This window comes from Belonocnema kinseyi, chromosome 4 (assembly GCF_010883055.1).
Source record: "Belonocnema kinseyi isolate 2016_QV_RU_SX_M_011 chromosome 4, B_treatae_v1, whole genome shotgun sequence".
Taxonomy (NCBI): Eukaryota; Metazoa; Arthropoda; class Insecta; order Hymenoptera; family Cynipidae; genus Belonocnema; species Belonocnema kinseyi.
The window spans coordinates 44,567,554-44,590,790 of record NC_046660.1 but is presented as its reverse complement, the minus strand read 5'-3'; the positions used below and the strand labels follow the sequence as shown (position 1 = coordinate 44,590,790).

At 24.5% G+C, this 23,237-nt stretch overlaps 1 protein-coding gene across 1 annotated transcript in view; it reads left to right on the top strand.

The window, feature by feature from the left end:
• The first annotated feature begins 7,243 nt into the window (after nt 1–7,243).
• LOC117171264 overlaps nt 7,244–23,237 on the top strand; it is a 26,448-nt gene continuing 10,454 nt past the window's right edge. Inside the window, exons 1-6 of the mRNA XM_033358396.1 lie at nt 7,244–7,379; nt 11,349–11,514; nt 14,365–14,394; nt 14,717–14,892; nt 18,273–18,467; nt 22,878–23,117. Of these exons, the coding sequence (XP_033214287.1) occupies nt 7,347–7,379; nt 11,349–11,514; nt 14,365–14,394; nt 14,717–14,892; nt 18,273–18,467; nt 22,878–23,117 (840 nt within the window). The 5' untranslated portion in view covers nt 7,244–7,346. The remainder of the gene's footprint in view (nt 7,380–11,348; nt 11,515–14,364; nt 14,395–14,716; nt 14,893–18,272; nt 18,468–22,877; nt 23,118–23,237) is intronic.

Here is a 23,237-nt window from a genome sequence, read left to right as displayed (position 1 = left end):
TAAAGAAATTCCAAGAAAATTTACAGATACCATTTAGGCGAAGAATTTTGTTAAATAAAAAATTATTGTATCTTGCGTCATTTTTCCAATAAATTTTTTTTTATTTCTAATGTATTCTTATAACAAAAGTTTATATATGTAGATATTTTTTTATGAAACAACTTTTGTGTATTTTTTTTCGTCTCTTGTGTCGTTTTTCCAAAAATCTAATTGTTTTATTTTTCATGTTATTTTTTATGCTTAAATGAAAATCTACTCGTCCTATCAGAAAATCAATAGTAAAAAATGTTTAGATCCTTTTTGCACTTTCGTATGTTATTTGTTTTTCCCACCTTATGATATTTAAAAAAAAAACAATATTTTGTATTTTTAATATTATTTTTTACGATTAAAACAAAAACTGCACGTGCCATAAAAAAATGTTTCTTTTTTTTAACAAATTTACAGATCTTTTTTGGGTGCACAAGTTGTATTCATTAATTTTTTTTTCCTACCTTGCGTCGTTTTTCCAATCAATTTTGTTTTTAATGACATTTTTCACGATTGATACAAACCAAACAAAAACTACGTGCCCTATCAAAAAGTGAATAGTAACAAATTTGTAAATCTTTTTTGAGTGCACAATTTTTGTCGATTTATCTTTTGTCGTATCTTGCATAGTTTGACCAAAAAATGGAATTTTTTATTACTATTTTTTTGTGAAACTAAAATGTGAAGTTTCGATTTTCCAGAAAAATTTAATAATTTGTTATGATTATCTTGTAGGGTGTTCCAAATGTTTTTCTTTTTCCCTGACTTTTTTTAACATCGTGCGTTGTTTGTTAAAATGTCAATTTTCCTTCATTTTTTGGAATTTTATAAATGCTATATCCGGTATTTTTTTATAAAAAGAAGTCATTAGGATAAATTGTTCGTCTTTTTGAGTACCACTAATATCTGCACGTAGATTGTTTTCAATCTTAAAAAGGTGGTCTCAAGAATTTTTTAAATGCTCTAACTTTTTGAATTTTTATCCAAAACGTCTGACTAAAGAACTTGACTTAATCTGTCAATTCTTTGAAAAGTTATCGTGTTAACAGACTTAAAATCTACCAGATACACGAACAAAGACAGGCGGACACATATGTAAAAACCTGTTTTTCGGGTTCAGAAAGTGTCTAAACGTGGACATTTTACAAAAAGGTTATTGTGGGGGGAGGGGCTCAAATTTTGCGCAAATAATTCTCTGTTGTGAATGTAAAAATTACTAAATAATTTTTAAACCATTTTTGTATGGCATGTCCTCTACTCGAAAGTCAATTTTTTGGGCCACCATAGCTCTTATCTTTTGCAGCTCACTCTAACCGACTTACACCAACTTTAATGAGAAGTCGATTGTAAAATATTCTCGATACTTATTGCAAAAATTTTCACTATCTTGACCATTTTTTAATATTTTACCACTCGTGTCATCTCTGAATTTTTATTTTTACACTGAATGCGTAAAATTGTTAAAACTCTTCAAGATATCGAAAATTCTTGAAAAATATGTAGAGAATCTGTTTGCTACTAACATTTTGTTGAAATTTAGCACAAATAAAGTAGAATACATTGCAAAAGAAAGAGACAATAAAAATGGTAAATATTTAAACCGATAGATATATAATAATGTGTGCTGTTCCAAAGTTTCTTTTGTTAAAGAAATTTTTTTATTTTCTTAGAAATAAATTAATGAATGAAAGTCGTCGTGTTTAGCAATGATTAGGGACTTGAAATAAATAGCTTTTGTATGAAATATGGCAAAGATTAATTTTCGATTACAATATGTTCAAAATAGCTGCGGTTTATCAATTGTTTTAATAACTTTCATAAACAAATGTGCATTTGGACATATTTTTATGAAAAGGCTTTCTAATTTGTGGAACAAAGAAATTATATCTATGATTGGAAAAATTGTTAGAATTCGTTTTTGCTTATTAAAAACGGTTTAAACAGTAAATCAGTTTTTGTAAATTGAAAAATGTGACAGCAAGCACTTTTTTGCAATTCAAAAATATGACAACAAGTAGTCCCTAGTAAGAATATTTTAGTTCATTCCACAAAAAATTAAGCTTATTCATGAAAAAATTATCATAATGTGCATTTGTTTATGAAAATTGTTTCAATAGTTAAAAATTTATTGTATTATAAAACATATGACGGCAAGCAATCGAAAAACTTAATCGTATTCATCAAAAAAATTGTTGCAAGGTTTATTTGTTTATAAAAATTATTAAAATAATTCCTAAGTAGCAGCTATTTTTAACTAATTTATTCATTGCGAATAACAAAAAAAAATTACTTTCGTTCATTAGTTTGTTCATAACGTTATAAACATTTTTTTTTCCTACTCTAACCTACTGGGAATTATTTTTAGTTTAATTATTGCATTGATTAAAGACCAGCTTTAATAAATTTGTAAGTCTTAAAAGAAATAGTATCAACAAAAAGTTAGACAAGAACAATGTTCTATTCTGTTTTTAAATAACAAATTTTCCTTTAGTTAGAGTGAAATATCCACACAACTTTTGGAATTTTCGTAAAAATTTTTGTCTTACTCGTGAAAAATAACATTAAAAATAAAAAAATTAAATCTATGGAAAAACGACACGAGCTACAACAATATTTCATACAAAATTTTTCGCCTAAATTATATCTAGATAGATTTGTGAAATAAAATAAAAATTCTATTTTTGATGATTACTTTAATATTTGTTTCTTATATGCCGCTCATAAGATAAATGTTTTACGCCGCTCAATGGGTAAGAAATTCAGGATAAATTTGTAAAACTTCAAACAAATTCAATTTGAAGTAAAACAATTCAAATAAATTGGGGAAAAATATATTTACATTTCCGCGAAATTTAAATGAATTTAGAGGTATTTAAGGTAGACTAAAAGAATGCTAAGGAATATATAAACATTCAAAGTGAATAAAAAACTCCAATGAATTGAAAACATTTTTAAACTTTGAAAAAAACTCTTCTGATTTCTCTAAAATTGATGCGAGTTTGAAAAAAATTAAAGAGAATTCAATAGAATTTGATGAAATGTCTAATAATTTAAAATGAGTTTTAAAGAATTCAAAATAAATTAAACCAAAATTTTATAATAATCGATGGAATAAGTAGAATTAATGGAATTTAGGATAAATTAATAAGAATTCAGGACGAATTCCAAATAAATTGCAAAAAATATTTTAAAATCTCTTCAAATCTTTAAGAAGCCCAACGAAATCCCTTACTTTTCGTGCGAATAAATTCTTAGAAATTCTTTAGAGTATTAAAATCCCTTAAAATTATTAAAACCGTTGGAAATCCCTTGGAATTGTTTTTAATCTCTTGAGAATGCCTTAGAATATTTTTAAATGTTCTAAAATATTTCCGTCTTTAAAATCTGTTTAAACAACTAAAATAAAAAAATAAAAAATTGAAGGAATCGTGTTAAATTTCCTAAAATGTTTCAATCCCTTTGATAATTTTATAAATTGGTTCTGAGGATCAATTGAAAAAAAAATTTTAACTTAAAAAATTTAAATCTTTGAATTAAATCGACTGGAGTAAATTACTTCTTTTAAATAAATTCTTCAAAATCCGCTTAAATATTAATATAAAATCTCAATTATTATTAAAATATTTTAAATTTATCAAAATGTTTAAAACAATTAAGAATCTTATTAAACTACTAAAATAAATGAAAAATTACTAGTTTTGTTAAAAGTTTAAATTTTCGGTTGAAGAATCCTCTATTTCGTATTAGGATTAATGTATTTGATTGAAGGTACGTCTCTTTTCGATGAATTAAAATTTGTTCATTCAAAACAACATTTTTTAGCTCAAATATGAACTATAGCATTTCCCATTTAGAATTCTTTTTTTTTGGTAATCCGATTATTATGTTGAAAAATCATTTTTATGTTAAAAATACAATTGTTTTGTAAACAATTGGTCTTTTTGGTATGAAAATTAATCTTTTTCGGCAGAAATTTAATCTTTTTACATTCTCATTAGAAAAGCCCGAAAAACGGGTTTTTACGAATTTGTCAGTATGACTATGTTTATCTGTGAGCACGATAACTTCAAAAAAAAATTAATCTATTAGATTGGCCTTTGGTGTTAGAGTTCAAAGTATTGACAACTGTAATTTATTTATTGTTCATTCTCTTTTGCTAAAGCTCCTTTGGCTTTAACGAACATTTTCTCATCACGTATCTTGTGTTTCGTTTCCGAAAAAAAATAAAAATAAAATCTACTCGTCCTATGTAAAAATTATTATTAAGAAATTTGTCGATATTTTTGGCTGAATAACTTTCGTATATTAATTTTTTTCGTACCTTATATTGGTTTTCAAAACATTAAATTTTCATTTTTTCACAATTATAACCAAAACTAGGCATGCTATAAAAAAAATCAATAATAATTGTACTTTTGTGTTTGTACGTGACCTCAGTTTTCGTCACAGCTGACAAGGAAAATATAGGTATACACGTAATGTCAGATTCGGAGAGAGAGTTAAGTAACCGGAATACACACTCGGTGATTAAGAAATCCACACCCGGAAATTCCAAGCGTTTTGTAAGATAAAATAAGCATAGGTCAAATAAATGAGGCATGACACTAATAATAGAAGCGTTTTTAATAAAAACGATAATAATATACTTAACATTCTTTTCCTCTTCCCCTCTTTTTTAATGATTCATATTTTTCCCCTTTTTTTTAAAGAATTCAAATTTTTTCCTTGATTTACTAAAACTTCCCCTTTTTTCTTCTCTTAATTTCGATCTGAATTAATAAAACCCTCTAAAAAAATCCAACCATTTCTGGTTCAAAATTCTATAAGTAGGTTGACCACTGAATTTTGTTGTTGAAAATTTCCTCTTTTAATTACAAATTCATATTTTAGGTTGGAAATTTAATTCTTTTAAAGAAAATTCGTTTTTTGTTGGTTGAACATTGATTATTTAATTGAACATATCCTTTTCTGCTTGAAAGTTCACATTCTTGGTCTGAAGCTGTGACCATTTTGTTAAAATTATTGAATATGAAATTTTTTTTGAAAATTCATATTTTGCGGTAGAAAATTTAACAATTTTATCTGGTCTGCTTCAATATTCAATTATTTTGTTGCTAAATTTAATGAATTCCTAAATAAATCAACTATTTTGTTATGATATGAATAACAAAATAATTTTTTGTTTTGAAAATTGAACTTTTCTTGTTCAAACTATACAATTATATTTTTGGTTAATAATTTTTCTTATTTGCTTTTGAACTTAACTATTTTGTTAAGAATTGAACTGTTTTTTAACTTCGTCTTCTTAGGTTGAAAAATAAACTATTTTGTTAGAAAATTCAAGTGTTTGGTTCATGATTTAACTATTTGGTTGAAAATACACCTTTTTATTGAAAGTTTATATTTTTTGGTTAAAAATTCATTTCATTGGTTGAAAATTTGTTTTATTTGTCTCGAGATTTTTTTCTTGAAAATTTAATTATTCCTATTTTTGTTGAAAATTGATCTTTCTTTACATAAAATTCATATTTTAAATTGAAAATTGAACTATTTGTTTGGCAAAGAAGTTTTTGGTAGAAAATGCATATTTTTGGATTGTAAATTGAACTGGTTTGTAGAAATTTCGTCTTTTTTGGTTAAACATTGAACTACTGTTATGAAAATTCGCTTTTTGTTAGATTTCATTCTTGGAAATTCATTTCATTAGTTGAAAATTCGTTTTATTTAGGTTTTGTTAGGTTATTTTTCTTTTTGAAAACTTACTTTCTTGCATGAAAATGTAACTACATTATACTAAAAATTGTTTTATTTTGGGTAAAAGTTTGTTTAACTGAATGATTAACTTTTCTATTTTTCATTGCTAATTGATATCACGAAGTAGAACATTCAACTATATGATTGAAAATTAATATTTATTGTTTGAAAATTCAATTATTTTGTTGAATATGAAATTTGTTGTCGAAAACTTACCTGGTTTGTAGAAATATCATCTTTTTGTGTAGAAAATTCAACTATTTTGTTGAAAATTCTTTTTTTTTAGAGTTGAAACTTTAATTATTTTGGTTGAATATTAATTTTTGGTTGAAAACTCATTTCTTTGGATGAAAATTTAACTATTATGTTTAAAATTCGTTTTATTTATGTAAAAGTTTTCCTTCTGAACTGAAAATTTAGCTATTTGACTTTTTGTCTACACATTTGTTATAGATCACTTTTTGATAGGATACGTAGTTTTTGTTTTATTCGTAAAAAACATTAAAAATAAAAAATAAAATTCTTGCACAAACGACACAATCTATGCAAAAAATGAAGATAAAATTTAATTTAGAATAAAATCGATTGCGAAGAATGAGTCATGTCATGAGAATGTGTTCGTTAAATCTAAATGAGCTTTAACTAAAGAGAATTCTCAATCACCAAATTACAGTTATCGATGCTTTGAGCTTGAATTTCAAAACGTCGGTGCCAAACGGGGAGGGGTGGTGGTATAAATAGCAAACGGAAAATAAAGGATAAATTAATTATCGAGCATATTTTGTTATTGAAAATTACCTTTTTTGTAGAAGTTTGTTTTTTTGTGTTAAAATTTGAGATTGACAAAGAGATAGAATACCTTACATTTTCTCTATCTCTTTCTATCATAAATATTCAAAAAAGAGATCTTTCGTAGATACGCTTATTTTTATTTGCAATCGTAATGATTTTTGCAGATACGGTAAATTTTTTTTTTTTAAGTTGATTTATAATTTTTATTTTTGTCATGTACATCTGAGTAAAGGAAAGTATCATAAAGGTAGTTTCGACTTTATTTCAATTTAGACGAAAATTGTAGATACGCTCCTTTTCGTTGCACTGCAGAATAGGTCACCAGATATACTCCTGACGTAGTAAACTATTATTAATCCTGAAGCCACGCCTACTTGAGTCTCTAACAGATGTTTCGTGAATTCAGTACCTGTTTTATCACGAGATGATACACATTTCTTTCCCAGTTATTAAAGGCGGACTTGATCATGAAAAGTAGGATTTTTCATATTTACTAAACAAAGTTAAGTGAACTAATAAAGTTCAACGATGCCTTCCCAGCTAAAATTATCTGAAGATCTATTGTGGATCGATCTGAAAGGTTTTTTTCGTGTATCTAATTATATACTTGAAAAAGAGGCATAGTGTGTGTTTAGGCCTTTTATCAGTCTTATGAAACCAGATGACTATTTTTATGGTCGGCTTCGGTTGTCAGTTTGAAATTCGCACAGGCTTATTGGAACTACGCAATACAGGAAGTTCTTACATTCGGATCAAATCTTGAGAGGAGCATGAATGATTTTAAATTGGATTCCAGATATCGGGTAAAGTTAATTGTTTATTTATATAAATAATTTTACTTATTCGGATTTATGAGATTATATTAGAAAACAAACATGTGCGCTACGCGAGAGATTTTTTTTGTTTAACAATTTCTAAATTAAAATATAATTTATCTAAAATAATAGAAAAGTAAAACAGGTCGATGCAAATTTTTGTTCGGAAATACCAATTTCCGACAAAAAAGGATAACACAACCTAAATTTGTTTTAAAAAATGTAAGTTTAATTTTTTAAATCTAATAATTTTTTATAAATTATAGAAATTTTGGACGAAAAACACTAACATAAAATAACAAAATAGGTTAAATATTGTAAGTTATCTAAAATAATAGAAAGGAAGAGCAAGGATAAAATTTTTTATTGATGCAAATTTTTGTTAAAAATGTGTATTTTTCGATGAAAAACACTGACATAACCGAAAGTTGTTCAAAATCGTAAGATTAATTTTTAAAACATAAGAATTCATTAGAAAAATGGGAATTTTAAGTGAAAAAGACCAGCATAAAGTAACAAACAAATATTAAAGATTATAAATCTTTTAAACAATAAGGTTTGTAAAACGTATCCTAGATATCGAGTAAATTTTATGATTTATCATTATAAATAATTTCACTCATTCAAGTTTATTATGTTACACTATAAAACAAACTATTGTTTTTTTTTGAAATTTTATTGCAGAATGTTTAAATTGAAATATAATTTATAATAAATAATAGAAAAGCAAAGCAGGTACAACATTTTTTATGCAAGTTTTTGTTAAAAAATATCGATTTCCGTCAAAAAACACTAACACAAACTAAATTTCTTAAAAATTTTATGTTAACATATTTTTTAACATGAATGTTTACTTATTAGACTTTATTATATTATACTAGATAACAGATTATTATTTTTGTTTGTTTCACACGATTTTTAAATTAATGTGTGAATTGTTTAAAATATTATAAAACAAAAGCCTAAAGTTCTTCAAAATTGTAATTTTTTATATATTATTTTTTTTTTTTAAACAATAGGAATTTTTTTCAAAAAATACTAACATGACGTAACAACAAATATTAAAGATTTTGAATCTTCTTTTAAACGTGAATCTCAAGTATATTATACTGGCAAAAAATAAACATTTTTTTTACTGTTTGCCTCATAAATGACTAAAAGCACTAACATAACCAAAAGTTGTTCCAAATTTTAAGTTAAATTTTTAAAATCTAATGATTTTTAATCAAAAATAGCAACTTTAGACGAAAAATAATAACATCAAATAATAGTGAAATGTTAAAGATTGTGAATTTTCTTTTAAGCATGAATGACTGTAAAATGAATTTTAGATCATAGGCCAAATTTGCGATTTATCAATATAAATAATTATAAATCATCTAGCTCATTCGGATATGATAAAATACTAGAAAACAAATATATACGCAATTTTTTACACAATATTATTAAATTAGCTTATAAATCATATAAAATGAAGGTTGTTTAAAATTGTAAGTTTAATTTTTAACATAAATTATTTTTGCAATAGCAACTTTAGACGAAAAACAGTAACATAATGTAATAATTTTTTTTTAATCTTATCAAACTTATTTCAAAGAAATGCTAACTTTTTTTAAATAACAATTTTCGAAGAAAAACACGAACATAACCTAAATCTGTTCAAAATTGTAAGTTTAATTTTTTAAATTTGATGATTTTTTTTATAAACAACAGCAATTTAAAACGAAAAACACTAAAATAGAATTACAACCAAATTTAAGGATTGTAAACCTTTTTTTAAACACAAATTTTTTATAAAATGGACCCCAAATCTCAGGAAAAATTTATGATTTATTAATATAAGTAATTTTACTTATTCAGGTTTAATATTTTCTACTAGAAAATAAAATAGTTTTTTTGTAGTATTGTTTGTTTTAAACAATTTTTAAATCAAAATTGACGTAACTGAAGGTTTTTCGAAAATTGTAAGTTTAATTTAGTAAATTATTGATTTTTTACAATAGTAATTTTAAGCGAAAAACGTTAACATAATGTAACCAAAAATGTTAAATATTATAAAAATTATTTTAAACAACTGAACATTTTTTAAAATAAGAATGTTCGAGGCAAAACACAAACATAACCTAAATTTGTTCAAAATTGCAAGTTTAATTTTGGGAATCTGATGATATTCCATAAAAAATAGCATTTTTGAGCAAAAAATACTAACATTGAATGGCAACAAAATTTTTAAGATTGTAAATCTTCTTTTAATCATGAATGTTTTTAAAATGGATCCCAGATGTCGGCAAAAATGTATGATTTAGTAAAATAAATAATTTTACATATTCAGGTTTAATATATTCTACTAGAAAATAAACTATTATTTTTATATTATTTTTTATCTCACACAATTTTTAAATTAAAATATAAATTATCAAAAATAATAGAAAAAAAGCAAGAATAGCATCTTTGATTAATACAATTTCTTGTTAAATTATAACAATTTCCTAAAAAAGAAATTAGCATAACTGAAGTTTGTTTAAAATTCTAAGTTTAATTGTTTAAATTAGTGATTTTTTATAATAGCAATCTTAAACGAATAACTGTAACACAATGTAACAAAAAAATTAAATACTATAAAACTCATTTTAAACAAATGCAAATTTTTGTTTAAAAATAAGTAAATTCCCGCGAAAATTACCAGCGAAACCTAAAGCTGTTCAAAATTGTAAGTTTAATTGTTGAAATATAATTATTTCTTATAAACAATAGCAATTTTAGACGCAAAATACCAACATAGGAATAAAATGTTAAATAGTCTAAATTTTCTTTTAAAGATTTTTAAATTAAATTAAATTTAAAATTAAAATATAAATTATCTAAAATAATAGAAAAGAAAACAAGAAAATATCGGTTGCTACTTTTTTCTAAAAAGTTCTAGAAAAATGTTTCTTGACACTTTTTTTCGTCTCGCTTTGTTTTCCAAAATTTTGCGAAAATATTTATATAATTCTTTCAAAAATTTTGGTTTTAAACAAGACACGTTTATTATGCAAAAAAAAACAGAACATAAATAATTAACAGTTTTAACAATTTTGGCATGAACCTTTGGATTGAAATATTTGTTTACTAAGTTATTTTGTAAAATTATACTTATCACTGGTTGAATCCAAAATTGTTCAAACTTGTAAATTTTATTTATAGAACAAAATAATGGTATTTAAACATAATTATTTTAGTTTAAATATACCAATTTCGTAAGTAAAACACACCAACATAACCTAAAGTTGTTTAAATATATATTGTAAATATTCTTTGTATTATAATTATTATCCTGTTAATATTATAAGGATTTTTAGTTTATTATTTAATGAGATTTTAATTTCGGACAAAAAACACTAAAATCATTCTAAATTTGTCAAGCCTATATATTTTATTACTTAAAAGAAAATAATTGCATCACACTCTTTTCGAAAAATGGTAAATCTTGTTCAAACTTCGTGTTTCGAACTATATATTTTGTTTTTTTTGTTAATACAGATTTTTGGTATTAAACACCAACAAAACCGAAAAACGTAAATTGTTGAAAATGTTTTAATCTTTAAAATCGAATTATTTTTGATTAATAATACCCATTTCTGGTGAAAACCGCTAACGTAACCTAAAACTGTTGAAAATTGACAATCTCTATAATAATTTTTGTTTAAAAATTTTATTTTGTGAAAAAAACTAACGCAACTATTCTTTTAAATAAATTATTTATTCCTCAAAACTTTATGGTTATATGCTAAAATTCTTTCTTGAAAATACAGTTTTCCAGTAAAAAAGACTGACATAAAACATATGATATTTTTAGTAATTTATTAGATAATTTGAAAGTTTGAAAGTAAAGATGGAAGGATATTAATATTTATAATAATTAGTTATTAATAAATTTAATTAATTAATAATTAATATTTTGAAAAATTTGTTTAGTCTGGCTTTCCACAATATTTTCCACGTCGGAAATGGATGTGTGTTTCGGGAGTATTTTTAATACTCACTTTGTTATCAGTTCTCAGTTTTTCTTTAAACAATTATTTGTTTATCCCCTCGCCTAGAATTTCTAAGGATGAAGTTTTATCTGAAGGGTACCAAAAAGGTAAATATGAAATTTATTAAATAATTCATTTTCGAAATTCCCTGACTTTTCCCATATAGTTTCTCATTTTCCCTAACCATTATTATTTAAATAAAATACTTTCATCCTGCAACATTTTCAATATAAAATAATTTATAAATGCAATATAAAATTTATAATTTCAAATTGTCAATTTATTACTCTTAGCCTAATTTACTTGAAAAAATTGAAAAAGTTACATATTTAAACCGAAAAACAAATGTGCACTATTGATAAATAATATGACTAATGTCTTTTTGAATTTGAAAGAATTAAAAAAATGCAATTCATAAGACTTTAAAACAATTCAGCTTAAATTCAAATGAATTCGAATGAATTGGCAAAAATTTTTAAATACAAATAATTTCTTCATTTTAAGTGAAATTTGAATGAACTAAAAAGATTTTAAGTGCAATGAGAAGAATTAAATGAAATTCAAATTTGAATTAAATGTGATGAATTAACTAAGAATTCAAGGTGAGTTTATAAGAATTCAAGATGAATTACACAAAAAAAATTTTTTTAAATTGATTGAATAGCAGAACTTAGTGAATTTATAAAAAATTTTGCGAATTAAAAAGAATTCCAATGAATTCAGACATTCAAAAGAATTCCAAAGAATTGAAAATATTTTAAGATAACTTCAAAACTTTCTGTGAACAAACTCTTTGAAATCCATTAAAATATTTAAACATTCCGTAAAATTCTATTAAATCATATGATATTTCCTGCAATCCTATAAAATATATTAAAAAGCTTTGAGAGCTTATTTTAAAGCCCCTTAATATAATTGAAATCTTCGGATATATTACAAAATCCCTTGAGTGTTCTAAAATACCCTACAATTATTTTGATTTCTTGAAATCCCTTGCAATTTATTAAGGCTCTTGAAAATTCCTTGGAATCTTATTAAATATCTTAATTCTTTAAAAACCTTTGGAATCCCTTTTAATTCGAATTTTTTAAAATACCTTAACATTTTCAAATCCTTTGTACTTTTGAACACTCTTCAAAATTCCTTGGAAGTTTTAAAAATGCCCTTAAATTTTCACAATCGTTTGGAATACCTTCAAATTATTAAAATCTATTAAAAATTTCGTGGAATATTTTTATATACCCTAAAATATTCAAAGTCCTTTGAAATCTTTTTAAATCCTTGAAACTGTTTGAAGCTTTTGCAATTCCTTGGAATTTTCTAAAATACCTTAGTTTTTTTTTAATTCTCTGGAATTCTTTGTATTGACCTAAAGTATTGCAAATCCTTGGAAATCTGTAGAAATCCCTGTAAAATTTTTAAAACCTTTGCATTTTCTTAGATACCTTTAAAATGTCAAATCCTTTGAAATCCTTTGATACCTTTAATTCTAGAAAATTCTTGGGAAATTAAAAAAATCTTGAATATATTGAAATCTGTTAAAAATTGTATGGAATATTTTAAAATACCCTAATATATTTAACCCTTATAGTGCATAAATGGTAAAAATCACGGTAAAGTCATTGGTGGGTGTATGTGACCCCAGCGTATTTAATCATTTATTGTTTAACACCTATTGAATATTTTGTCTCAAAAAAATTATCCGATATAGTTTAAGGTATCTTTTATAAGGCAGGGTTTTTTTTAGCCATTTAATTATTTTGAATTTGTTAAAAAAATTATTGAACAAAGAGTGAAAAAATGGGGTTTTTCCTTAAAAATTCATAACTTACGCAATTTTAATTATTTTTACTTTTAAATCGATTTATTATTATAAAAATTCAGAAATTTTGACATGTAATACTATAAAAATACAAGAAACTGAAAAAAGAGACATATATAACTGTATTTTAACAATTATATTTTATTCAACACATCTACAGTCTGCTCTCGCATGACGCGCTGCCGTAAGTTAAAAGCCATCTACAAAGAAAAACAGTATGCAATAGTCGAAAAAAATATAGTTTACTCCATATGATATACTTACGTTATAAAGTAAACAAAAATCAATAAAGTTTTAAAAAAATTTGCTCCAAAATTACTTTTTCACTTACAGAGTGCACACTGGGTGTTTCATACCCCACGATTTTTTATCTCCACTTGCAGCCGCTGCTCCTAGTATACTGACGCTTGACGCAATATGTTAAACGACTTTACTTACAGTTATTGTCTCCAAATAAAGCTAAATGGCGACACTTACTCAATTTTTTCGAATTAAGTTTGGTTTATGAGAGTTTGAAAATTGCTTGGGGTTTCTGACACCCACAATGCACTTTAAAGGTTAAAGACCCTCAAATGTTCTAAATTCTTTGAAAATTTTCGAATTGCTTGAAACTTTTTAAAGCTTTTGAACATTCCTAGGAATTTTTAAAAATACCCTTAATTTTTTTAATTCTTAAAAATGTCTTTAAATTTTCCAAATCTATTATAAATTCCTTAGAATGTTTTAAAATAATTTAATATATTGCAAATATTTTGTGATCCCTTGCATTTTTTTAGGATCTTGAAAATTCTTTGGTATTTGTTTAAATACCCGAAATTCTTTTAAATTTTTTAAACTCTCTGCAAGTTATTAAAATCTGCTAAATATTTCCTGGAGTTTTTTAAAATGCTCTAAAATATTATAAATCTTTTGAAATCCTTTAAAATCTGGAAAATTCTTTGACATTTTTTAAAATACCTTTTATTTGTTGTATTTTATTTTATTATTTGTTTTTATTGAAATCCCTGAGTTTCTCTAACCAAAAAAATTCCCTAATTTTTCCCTGATTTCTAAGTTTTCTCTAACCTCCGGCTACTCTATTAAAATACACCAATATCGTCTAATTTTTTAAGAATAAGATAATTTTTTTTTGCAGTTTTGGCAACTTGGTACAATTTTTCTAATAGTGAGTATTTCCTATTACTCTCCTTTATCTACTTTTTTCCAATTATTTTTAACTATTTTCCTAGAGTGCTTTCTGGATTTTTATTATTTAATATTTTAATTTTTTAATTTGCAAATGAAATTACTTCAGACCTATTCTAATAATTTAATCTACACCTCTAATATTGTAAAGCAAAACATATAATCTTGCTGATCAATTTAAACTTTCTCAATGTAATTTGGCAATGCTATGTTTGTATTTCACATTTCCATTTTTCACAGTTCCTAAACTCAATTTTAAAATAAAACTTTCTTCCCTACTTCTCAGATGTAAATTTTTTCAGGCAATAAGTGGTACAATAGGAAAAATGTCTCTCAAAGGAACAAAGACTTAGTTCGTGAAGTTAAAGAAAATTGGATAATTGAAAAACACGAACTGAATTATTCTCTTCAATCGCCGGAGGTGAAAGACCCTTCTATGGGCCAAGCAGAAGTTATACGACAAATTTTTAATTATTCGGTAAATAGGTACAATAAAAAATACCTCATAGAGGGAGGTTTTCCTCTAAAAAAAAATTCATATTTTCAGAAAATCAGAGAGCCCATGAGCGGGAATTTTCGAGACCCAGAAAAAGCGGCAAATGACCCGAAATTTATTTCTTGACCGGGAATTTTACAAATTTTCAGAAGGAAAATTTGTTCAAGTTCTATTTGAACAGTTTTTAAAATAATTAGTTGAATTGAAACCTTTTTCAATTATGATATCATTCAGTTTATAATGTGCTATTAAATTTGTTTACTTTAAAAATTCTTCATTGTAGATTTTTATTTTTATGCGTATATTTTTAATTTAAAGAATTTTAAAGTGCCATCTGGAAGACTTACACAATTATAAATTAAAAGCGTTTGAATTCGAAAAATTTCGATAAAACAATATTATTTTATCAACTCTAAATGTAAATAAATGAATAAATAATTGTTAAAATGGACGTTAACTTTAAGTATTAACAACGAAATAATTTATGTGATAAAACGATTCTAAATTCGTTCAAAGTTTAAGAATTCCCAGGTTGTTATTGTTTCAATTCGAAAGTCTTAGTCATTAAAAAATGCAAAGGTGCGATTGAAAATTTATAAACTATTTTCAACCTAAAAATAATTTAATAATAATAATATATTCGTAATAAATGGATTTTATATTACATTAAAAATATTGTTTCAGTCTAAATGATTCATTTTTAAACCCATTTAATTTGAAATTTTGTAATTAAGGAAAAGAATAATTATTTATTATTTAGCAATATTTGGCTCTTAATTTAATACGGGTAAATTGAAGCCAAATATTTTAAAGTTAACAATTTGAAAGTTACTTGTTAGACATAGAAAGCTTTGAATTGTGAAAATTTCGAAAAGCTTTTAAACTTTCAGCGTTAAAATTGTTATTGTTCTATTTCAAAAATGTTTCATTTGTAAGCGAAATTGTTGCATTTTTATGCAGAAATAATAATTGAACACTTATTATTTGTAGACAAAATTTGAGTAATTTTAACCCCCAAAGTTCATACACGGTAAAAATCACGGTAAAGTGCATCGTGGGTGTTCAACACCCTAGCGTATTTAATCATGTGTTGTTTAACCCCTATTGAATATTTTGTCACAATAAACTTATCCGATATAGTTTAAGATCTCTTTTATAAGTTAGAGTTGATTTCATAGCCATTTATTTATTTTAAGTTTGTTAAAAAAATTATTGAAAAAAGTGAGAAAATGGGGGTTTTACTTAAAAATTCATAACTCACGCAATTTTAATTATTTTAACCTGGAAATTTATAAATATACTTTTGAAATAGTGTACTTTCATAAGAAAGATTGCAACATGGGTGCTTTCAAAAAAGATATTTGTTTGCATTCCACGATTTTTTTTTACCTCTACTTTCAGCAGCTGCTGCTAGCCAAAGATATCAAACGAACGCTTGACGTAGTATGCTAAATGACTTTACTTGCAGTTAGTGCCTCCAACTAAAGCTAGATGGCGACACTTCCTCCATTTTTTGAATCAAGTATGGTTTATAAGAGTTTAAAAATTTCTTGGGGTTTCGGATACCCACAATGCACTTCAAGGGTTAAGACATATTTAGTTGTTTTGAAAAACTTCAAAATTAATTTAAAACTTAATATGATGTCAAGTAATTTAAAGTAGTGTGTGGAAACTTATTTCAGAAGTTTCTAAACCTATTTTAAAATGAATAAAATCTTTCCTACCATTTTTAGAAAATTCTGCAAATTAAAAAAAAAACCTTCGAATCTTTCAGGTTCTTTTTGGATAATTCTGGAAATCTCTTAAAATCTTTTTAAATATTCTGTTAAAATAATTTTTGAAAATGAAAAATATTTTCAATTTTTCTAGGAATATTAAGACATTGTTTTATTCTTTTGAAGTCTTTTACGATTCTTAAACAGCTTCTAAATTTTTTGTTTGAAATCTGAAAAATGTACATTTTGTTTTATATTAGTTTGTGAGTATTTGCATCGAAATTTCGATACGAACAGTCGAATTTTGTCGGTACAAACAATTCGTTTAAATTATTTGATACCATTTCAAGTTATAAATTAATTTTGAATTTTTTGGAAACTTCTGAATATCTCTTAAAGTTACTCTAATTTTTTCTACTAATAATGAGTGTTCAATTTTTATTTATAAATCTAAATCTGATAGAAATTTTTTTTAATTCGTAGGATTTTCTAGAAGTTGATGGACAAATTTAATTAATTTTAAAAGTTATGTAGAAGTTCTGTAGAAATTTCAAAAATGTTTTTAAATTATAAAAAAAAATTTTAAAACGTCTAGATTTCTCAAGATTTTGAAATAAAATTTGTAAGTTTTTCAGGGATGCTTAAACTAATTAAAATGAAAATAATTCAACTTCTGATTTAAGAACTTTTAAGGAAAAAAATTTAAAAATTTAGAATTTTTCTAGCCTAAAATGACTTAATAATATAATTTTTTTTTAAGTTTATCAATTGATTCTTTAATTAAGAGTATTGAAAATGTTAACGTGGATTTATATTTTTAGAACTTAATTAAAATTTTTGCACTGTATAATTTATAAATGTTCAAAATTGTGAATTTTGCAGTTTATCTGCATTTCATTTAAAACTGTTCAATTGAAAAGTATTAGTACCTTCCAGTTTATACGTGTAAGTTATCGAGTATTTGAATACAAAATTTTTTAATTAAAAAACTTTTAAACTTCAATTTTAAAATTCAAGAGTTCCACTTTGAATGCTTCAATTTGTTGTTTATTTTTTATTACTTTAAATAGAAAAATGTTTAGAAAAGAGTTCGATTTTTTAAATTTTATCGTGAAAGGATCTTTGATTAGGTAATCGATGTATCTCGAAGACGCGAACAAGTATATCAGATACATGATTATTATATTCTCAATATTAAAAAAGTATTCCTCATATAATGAAGATAAAAAATATTTTTTTTTAAATTTATAAATCGGTATTGCTAGATGATAAGATGTCATCAATAGTTCGTTAATAGGTCATTCGACGAGTCTCGAAGACGCGAACAATTATGCTGGATATCGTATTGTTGTATTTCGAATCTCAAAAAAGGTTTTTTCATATAAAAAGAATAAATAATTTTTTTGAACTTCAAAAATCGGTACCGGCGAGTCATAAAAATTTTAACAAAAGGTCGATCGATACGTCTCGAAGACGCGAACATTAAAAAAATTTTTTTTATCATATTAAAATATGCCAAAAAAGTAGATTTGAAAATTTAGGTAATAACAAACCTCTCTCTATGAGGAAGCAATATACCAAAAATAATTTTAAAAAATTCCTATAAGAATATTTGAAGTGATTATTTATTCGATTTTCCTTTTGCAGAGAAATGGATTTTTCATCGAATGTGGTGCTTATGACGGAGAGACTCGAAGCAACACTCTGAACCTTGAACGTTTTTATGGATGGACTGGATTGTTAATTGAAGCAGATCCCTTAAATTTTGCAAAAATGTTAATGAAAAAAAGAAAAGCGTATTTATCGCCGTCATGTCTCAGTATTAAACCCTACCCTCAAATTGTAAGTTTTTTCAATAATACTTTGTTAAAAAATTGTACATTGTATAAGCAATAGCATTATTTTGTTTTGTTCGTAGCTTTAAAATTCCTAACCATAACCGAATCCATTTTAAATTTTGTAGTTCAAAAAAACATTAGAAGAAAAGCACTTTGAATAAGCAAGCATTTTTTATTTAACAAACATTCTTTAATTTGTTGTCTAACTTTTCAAGGATGGCGTTTCTTTTAAGTTTTATAAACTTATGAAAACAGGACATAAATTAATATAATGACTGACAAAAGAAAATTTTTAGTAAGTTAGAGTAATAAAAAAATTGTTTATAATGTGATAAACTATTGAAAAAAGGCATTTATAATTCGCTATGATTAGCTATTTTAAATCCATATTTTTCGTTTGAAGCATTACAGATAGTAATGTAAGATTACAATTAGTTAATACTGGCTGCTGTTTAGCAATTATTAAAAAAATTGTTATAAAAAATGCACATTTAACTATTTTTTCATGAATAGGCTTCATTTTTGCGGGGCATTAACTTGAAATGTTAGACCAAAGACTCCTTGCTGTCATATTTTTTATAATTGCAAAAACTGTTAATTATTTTAACAATTTTTATAAACAAATATATATTATTACCAGTTTTCATGAAGAGGCTTTATTTTTTTGCGTAATCAAATTAAAATATCTTGTCAAACACTCATTGATGACATATTTTTTTTAGTGATAAAAAACGTTGATTATGTAAAAAATTTTTATAGAGGCGCTTACATTATCAAATTTTTTTGGTGGTCGAGCTTAATTTTTCTTAAAAGTATTCATAGCTTCTATCAATTTATGGTATATATCACCAAGAAGTTTTTGAGAAGACATATCAGGTTAATTTCGTAAAAAAAATTAAGCCCCCCCCCCTCAACATGATAAAATTATGGAAATGTTAATTTGTTTATAAAAATTGTTTATATAATTGACAGTTCTTGCAATTGTAAGAAATATGACAGCAAGGAGTCTTTGGCAAAATATTTTGAGTTGATTCTGCAATAAAGAATCAAGTCTATCAATGAAAAAATTGTGCAAATTTGAATTTGTTTATGAAATCTTTTCATACAATTACTCATTATTATCATTGTAAAAAATATGGTAGCAAGGATTCTTTGGAAAAATATTTCGATTTTATTCCCCTCAATAAAATTAACCCTATATTTGAAAAAAACGGTGTGAATGTGAAATTTTTCATAAAAATTGTTTATATAACTAACAGTTCTTACAATTGTGAGAGTTATGACAGCAAGGAGTCTTCGGAAAAACATTGAGAGTTGATTCTGCAATAAAAAATTAATTCTATTAATGAAAAAATTGTAAAAATTTTAATTTGTTTATAAAAATGGTTTATTCAATTAATAATTATTATCATTATGAAAAATATAGTACTGATGATTCATTGAAAAAACATTTCGATTTAATTCCCCTCAATAAAATGAGCCCTATACATGATAAAATTGTTAAAATGTAAATTTGTTTAAAAAAAATTGTTTATATAATTAACATTTCTTGCAATTGTGAGAAATATGACAGGAAGGTGTCTTTGGAAAAACATTTTGAGTTGATTCGGCAATAAAAAATTAAGTCTAACAATGAAAAAATTGTGCAAATTTGAATTTGTTCTTAAAATTGTTTGTACAATTAATAATTATTATCAATATAAAAAATATGGTAGCAAGGATTCTTTGGAAAAATATTTCGATTTGATTCCTCTCAATAAAATGAACCCTATGCATGATAACATTGTGTAAGTGTGAATTTGTTTATAAAAATTGTTTATATAATTAACAGTTCTTGCAATTCTAAGAAATATGACAGCAAGGAGTGTGCGGCAAAACATTTTGAGTTGATTCTGCAATACAAACTTAATTCTATTAATGAAAAAATTGTGAAAATTTAAATTTGTTTATAAAAATTGTTTATTCAATCGATAATTATTATCATTACAAAAAATATGGAAGCAAGGATTCTTTGGAAAAATAATTCGATTTTATTCCCCTCAATAAAATTAACCCTATATTTGAAAAAACGGTGTAAATGTGAATTTTTTCATAAAAATTGTTTATATAATTAACAGTTCTTACAATTGTGAGAATTATGACAGCAAGGAGTCTTCAGAAAAACATTTAGAGTTGATTCTGCAATAAAAAATTAATTATATTAATGAAAAAATTGTAAAAATTTTAATTTGTTTATAAAAATTTTTTATTCAATTGATAATTATTATCATTATGAAAAGTATAGTACTGATGATTTTTTGAAAAAACGTTTCGATTTGATTCCCCTCAATAAAATGAGCCCTATATATGATAAAATTGTGTAAATGTAAATTTGTTAAAAAAAATTGTTTATATAATTAACATTTCTTGCAATTCTAAGAAATATGACAGCAAGGAGTGTGTGGCAAAACATTTTGAGTTGATTCTGCTATACAAAATTAATTCTATTAATGAAAAAATTGTGAAAATTTTAATTTGTTTATAAAAATTGTTTCTTCAATCGATAATTATTATCATTGCAAAAAATATGGAAGCAAGGATTCTTTAGTAAAACATTTCGATTTGACCCCCCCCCCCTCAAAAAGATACCTATTCATGAAAAATTGTGAAAATGTGAATTTGTTTATATAATTAACAGTTCTTGTAATTATAAGAAAAATGATAAATAATTAATAATTATTATTATTATAAAAAATATTCCAGTAAGGACTCTTTGTCAAAAATGTTGATTTGATTCACTCCAAGAAAATTAAGCCTATTCATTAAAAATTGTGATAATTTGATTTGTTTATAAGAATTGTTTAAATAATTGCCAGTTCTTGTAATTATGAGAAATATGACAGCAAGGAGTCTGGAAGAATATTTCCATTTGATTCTGCAACAAGATGAAATCATGTTCATTAAAAAAATGGTTGAAGTGTGAATTGTTTATAACGATGGTTTAAAATTTTAAATAATTTTAAAACAGTAGCTATTATCAATTAATTGTAAGCTTACATTACTATCTGTTATATTTCATATAAAATCTATGGATCCAAAATAGCTAATGATTGTGAATTTAAAAAAAAATTACTTTTGTTTGATAGGTTATTTATAAAAGAATAAACAATTATTTTGCTTTCGCTAACCTACTTGAAATTATTTTTAGTTTGTTATTTCAGTGATATATGATCTTTTTAAATGAATCTGAAACCCGATTAAAAAAAAGATTGCAAAAGATTTTTGATAATGCTAAAAAGCTGCAAAACATTTTAGGGCAAGTTTTTTAATATAAATTTTTTTAAATATTAGAAATAATTTCAGTAAAATTGAATTATGTTTGCAAATTCATCTCTTTTTGTAAAGATATTATCTTTCTTGGTTAAAAGTATATTTATTTGGTTGAAAATCGATTTGGTTTGGTTGAAAATTGATCTGGTTTAGTTGAAAATTCATCTATTTTGTTCAAAATTCGCTTCTTTGGTTGAAAATTCCTCATTTTAGCTCAAAATTGGCCTCTGTTTCGAAAATATAACTTTTTTGTTAAAAATGTATGTATTTAATTGAATCTTTCTCTTTTTCGTAAAAAATTAATCTTTGCGGCTGAGAATTATTATGTTTAGGGTGAGTATTGAACTATTTTGTTGCAAATTTATATTTTTTGATAAATTCAACTATTTTTTATTTAAAATTGAAATCGTTTTTGATGAAATATCAACTATTAAAATTTCCGTCGAGCATTCATATTTTTTGGTTGAGAATTCAACTACTTGGTTAAAAGTTGAACTAATTTGTTAAAAAATAATTTTTTTTATTGATGATTCATCCTTGTAGTCAAAAATACATTCCTTTAGTTGAAAATATAACAATTTGGATGCAGATTTGTCTTTTTTGGTAGAAAATTAATCTTCTTGGTAGAAAATTCATATATTTGGTTTCAATTAAAAATTGAAAATAAAAATTTCTACTACATGGTTTAAATTAAACTTTTTTGTTGACCATTCATATTTTCGCCTTTGTTGGAAATTCTTTTTTTGAATGAATTCAGCTGTTTTCGATTGAAATTAAAATTAAGTTTTTGATTTAAAATTAAAAATTTTGTTGTTGAAATATCAATTGCGCATTACATTTTTCATTTAGAATTCTTTTTTTTTTAATTAAAAAGTTTGGCTAAAACAACCTTTTTTATTTTTTATTTGAAACATCTATGATGTTTAAAAATCTTTTTAAACTTTCTGAAGGATTTTACCAAAATTATATTTATATAGCTTTAAAAATAATCTGATAATCTTCTTTCCACGTTTTCAGATTCGAAGCTTTTATTTTGTAATAAAAATAATTTTTTCCCGCAAATCGAAAGACCGGTAAATATTTTTAAAAAATAGTATTTTTTTAGGGCTCTTTTCTAATGGCAAATAACATTGGACGTCTTCACGAACCGCCAAATTCAACAGATGTAAAACTGAAAAACAATGCAGATGTTGCCCATGTTGGAAAACATGTTGAAGTTCAGTGTTTTCCCTTAGCAACTTATATTTTCGCATTTAATCGAACCATCGATTATCTCAGCTTAGACATAGAAGGCAACGAAATCGACGTTTTGGAAACCATACCTTTCGACTCTGTTGATATTAAGGTAATTAAACAGGAAACTTCTTTAAGGGCATGTGACACAGCTAAATACCTATATTACCGACCACAGTTTTTCAGTTCACTGAATGTTTTTTTGAACCTCAGAACTTTTTTTGTAAATAAA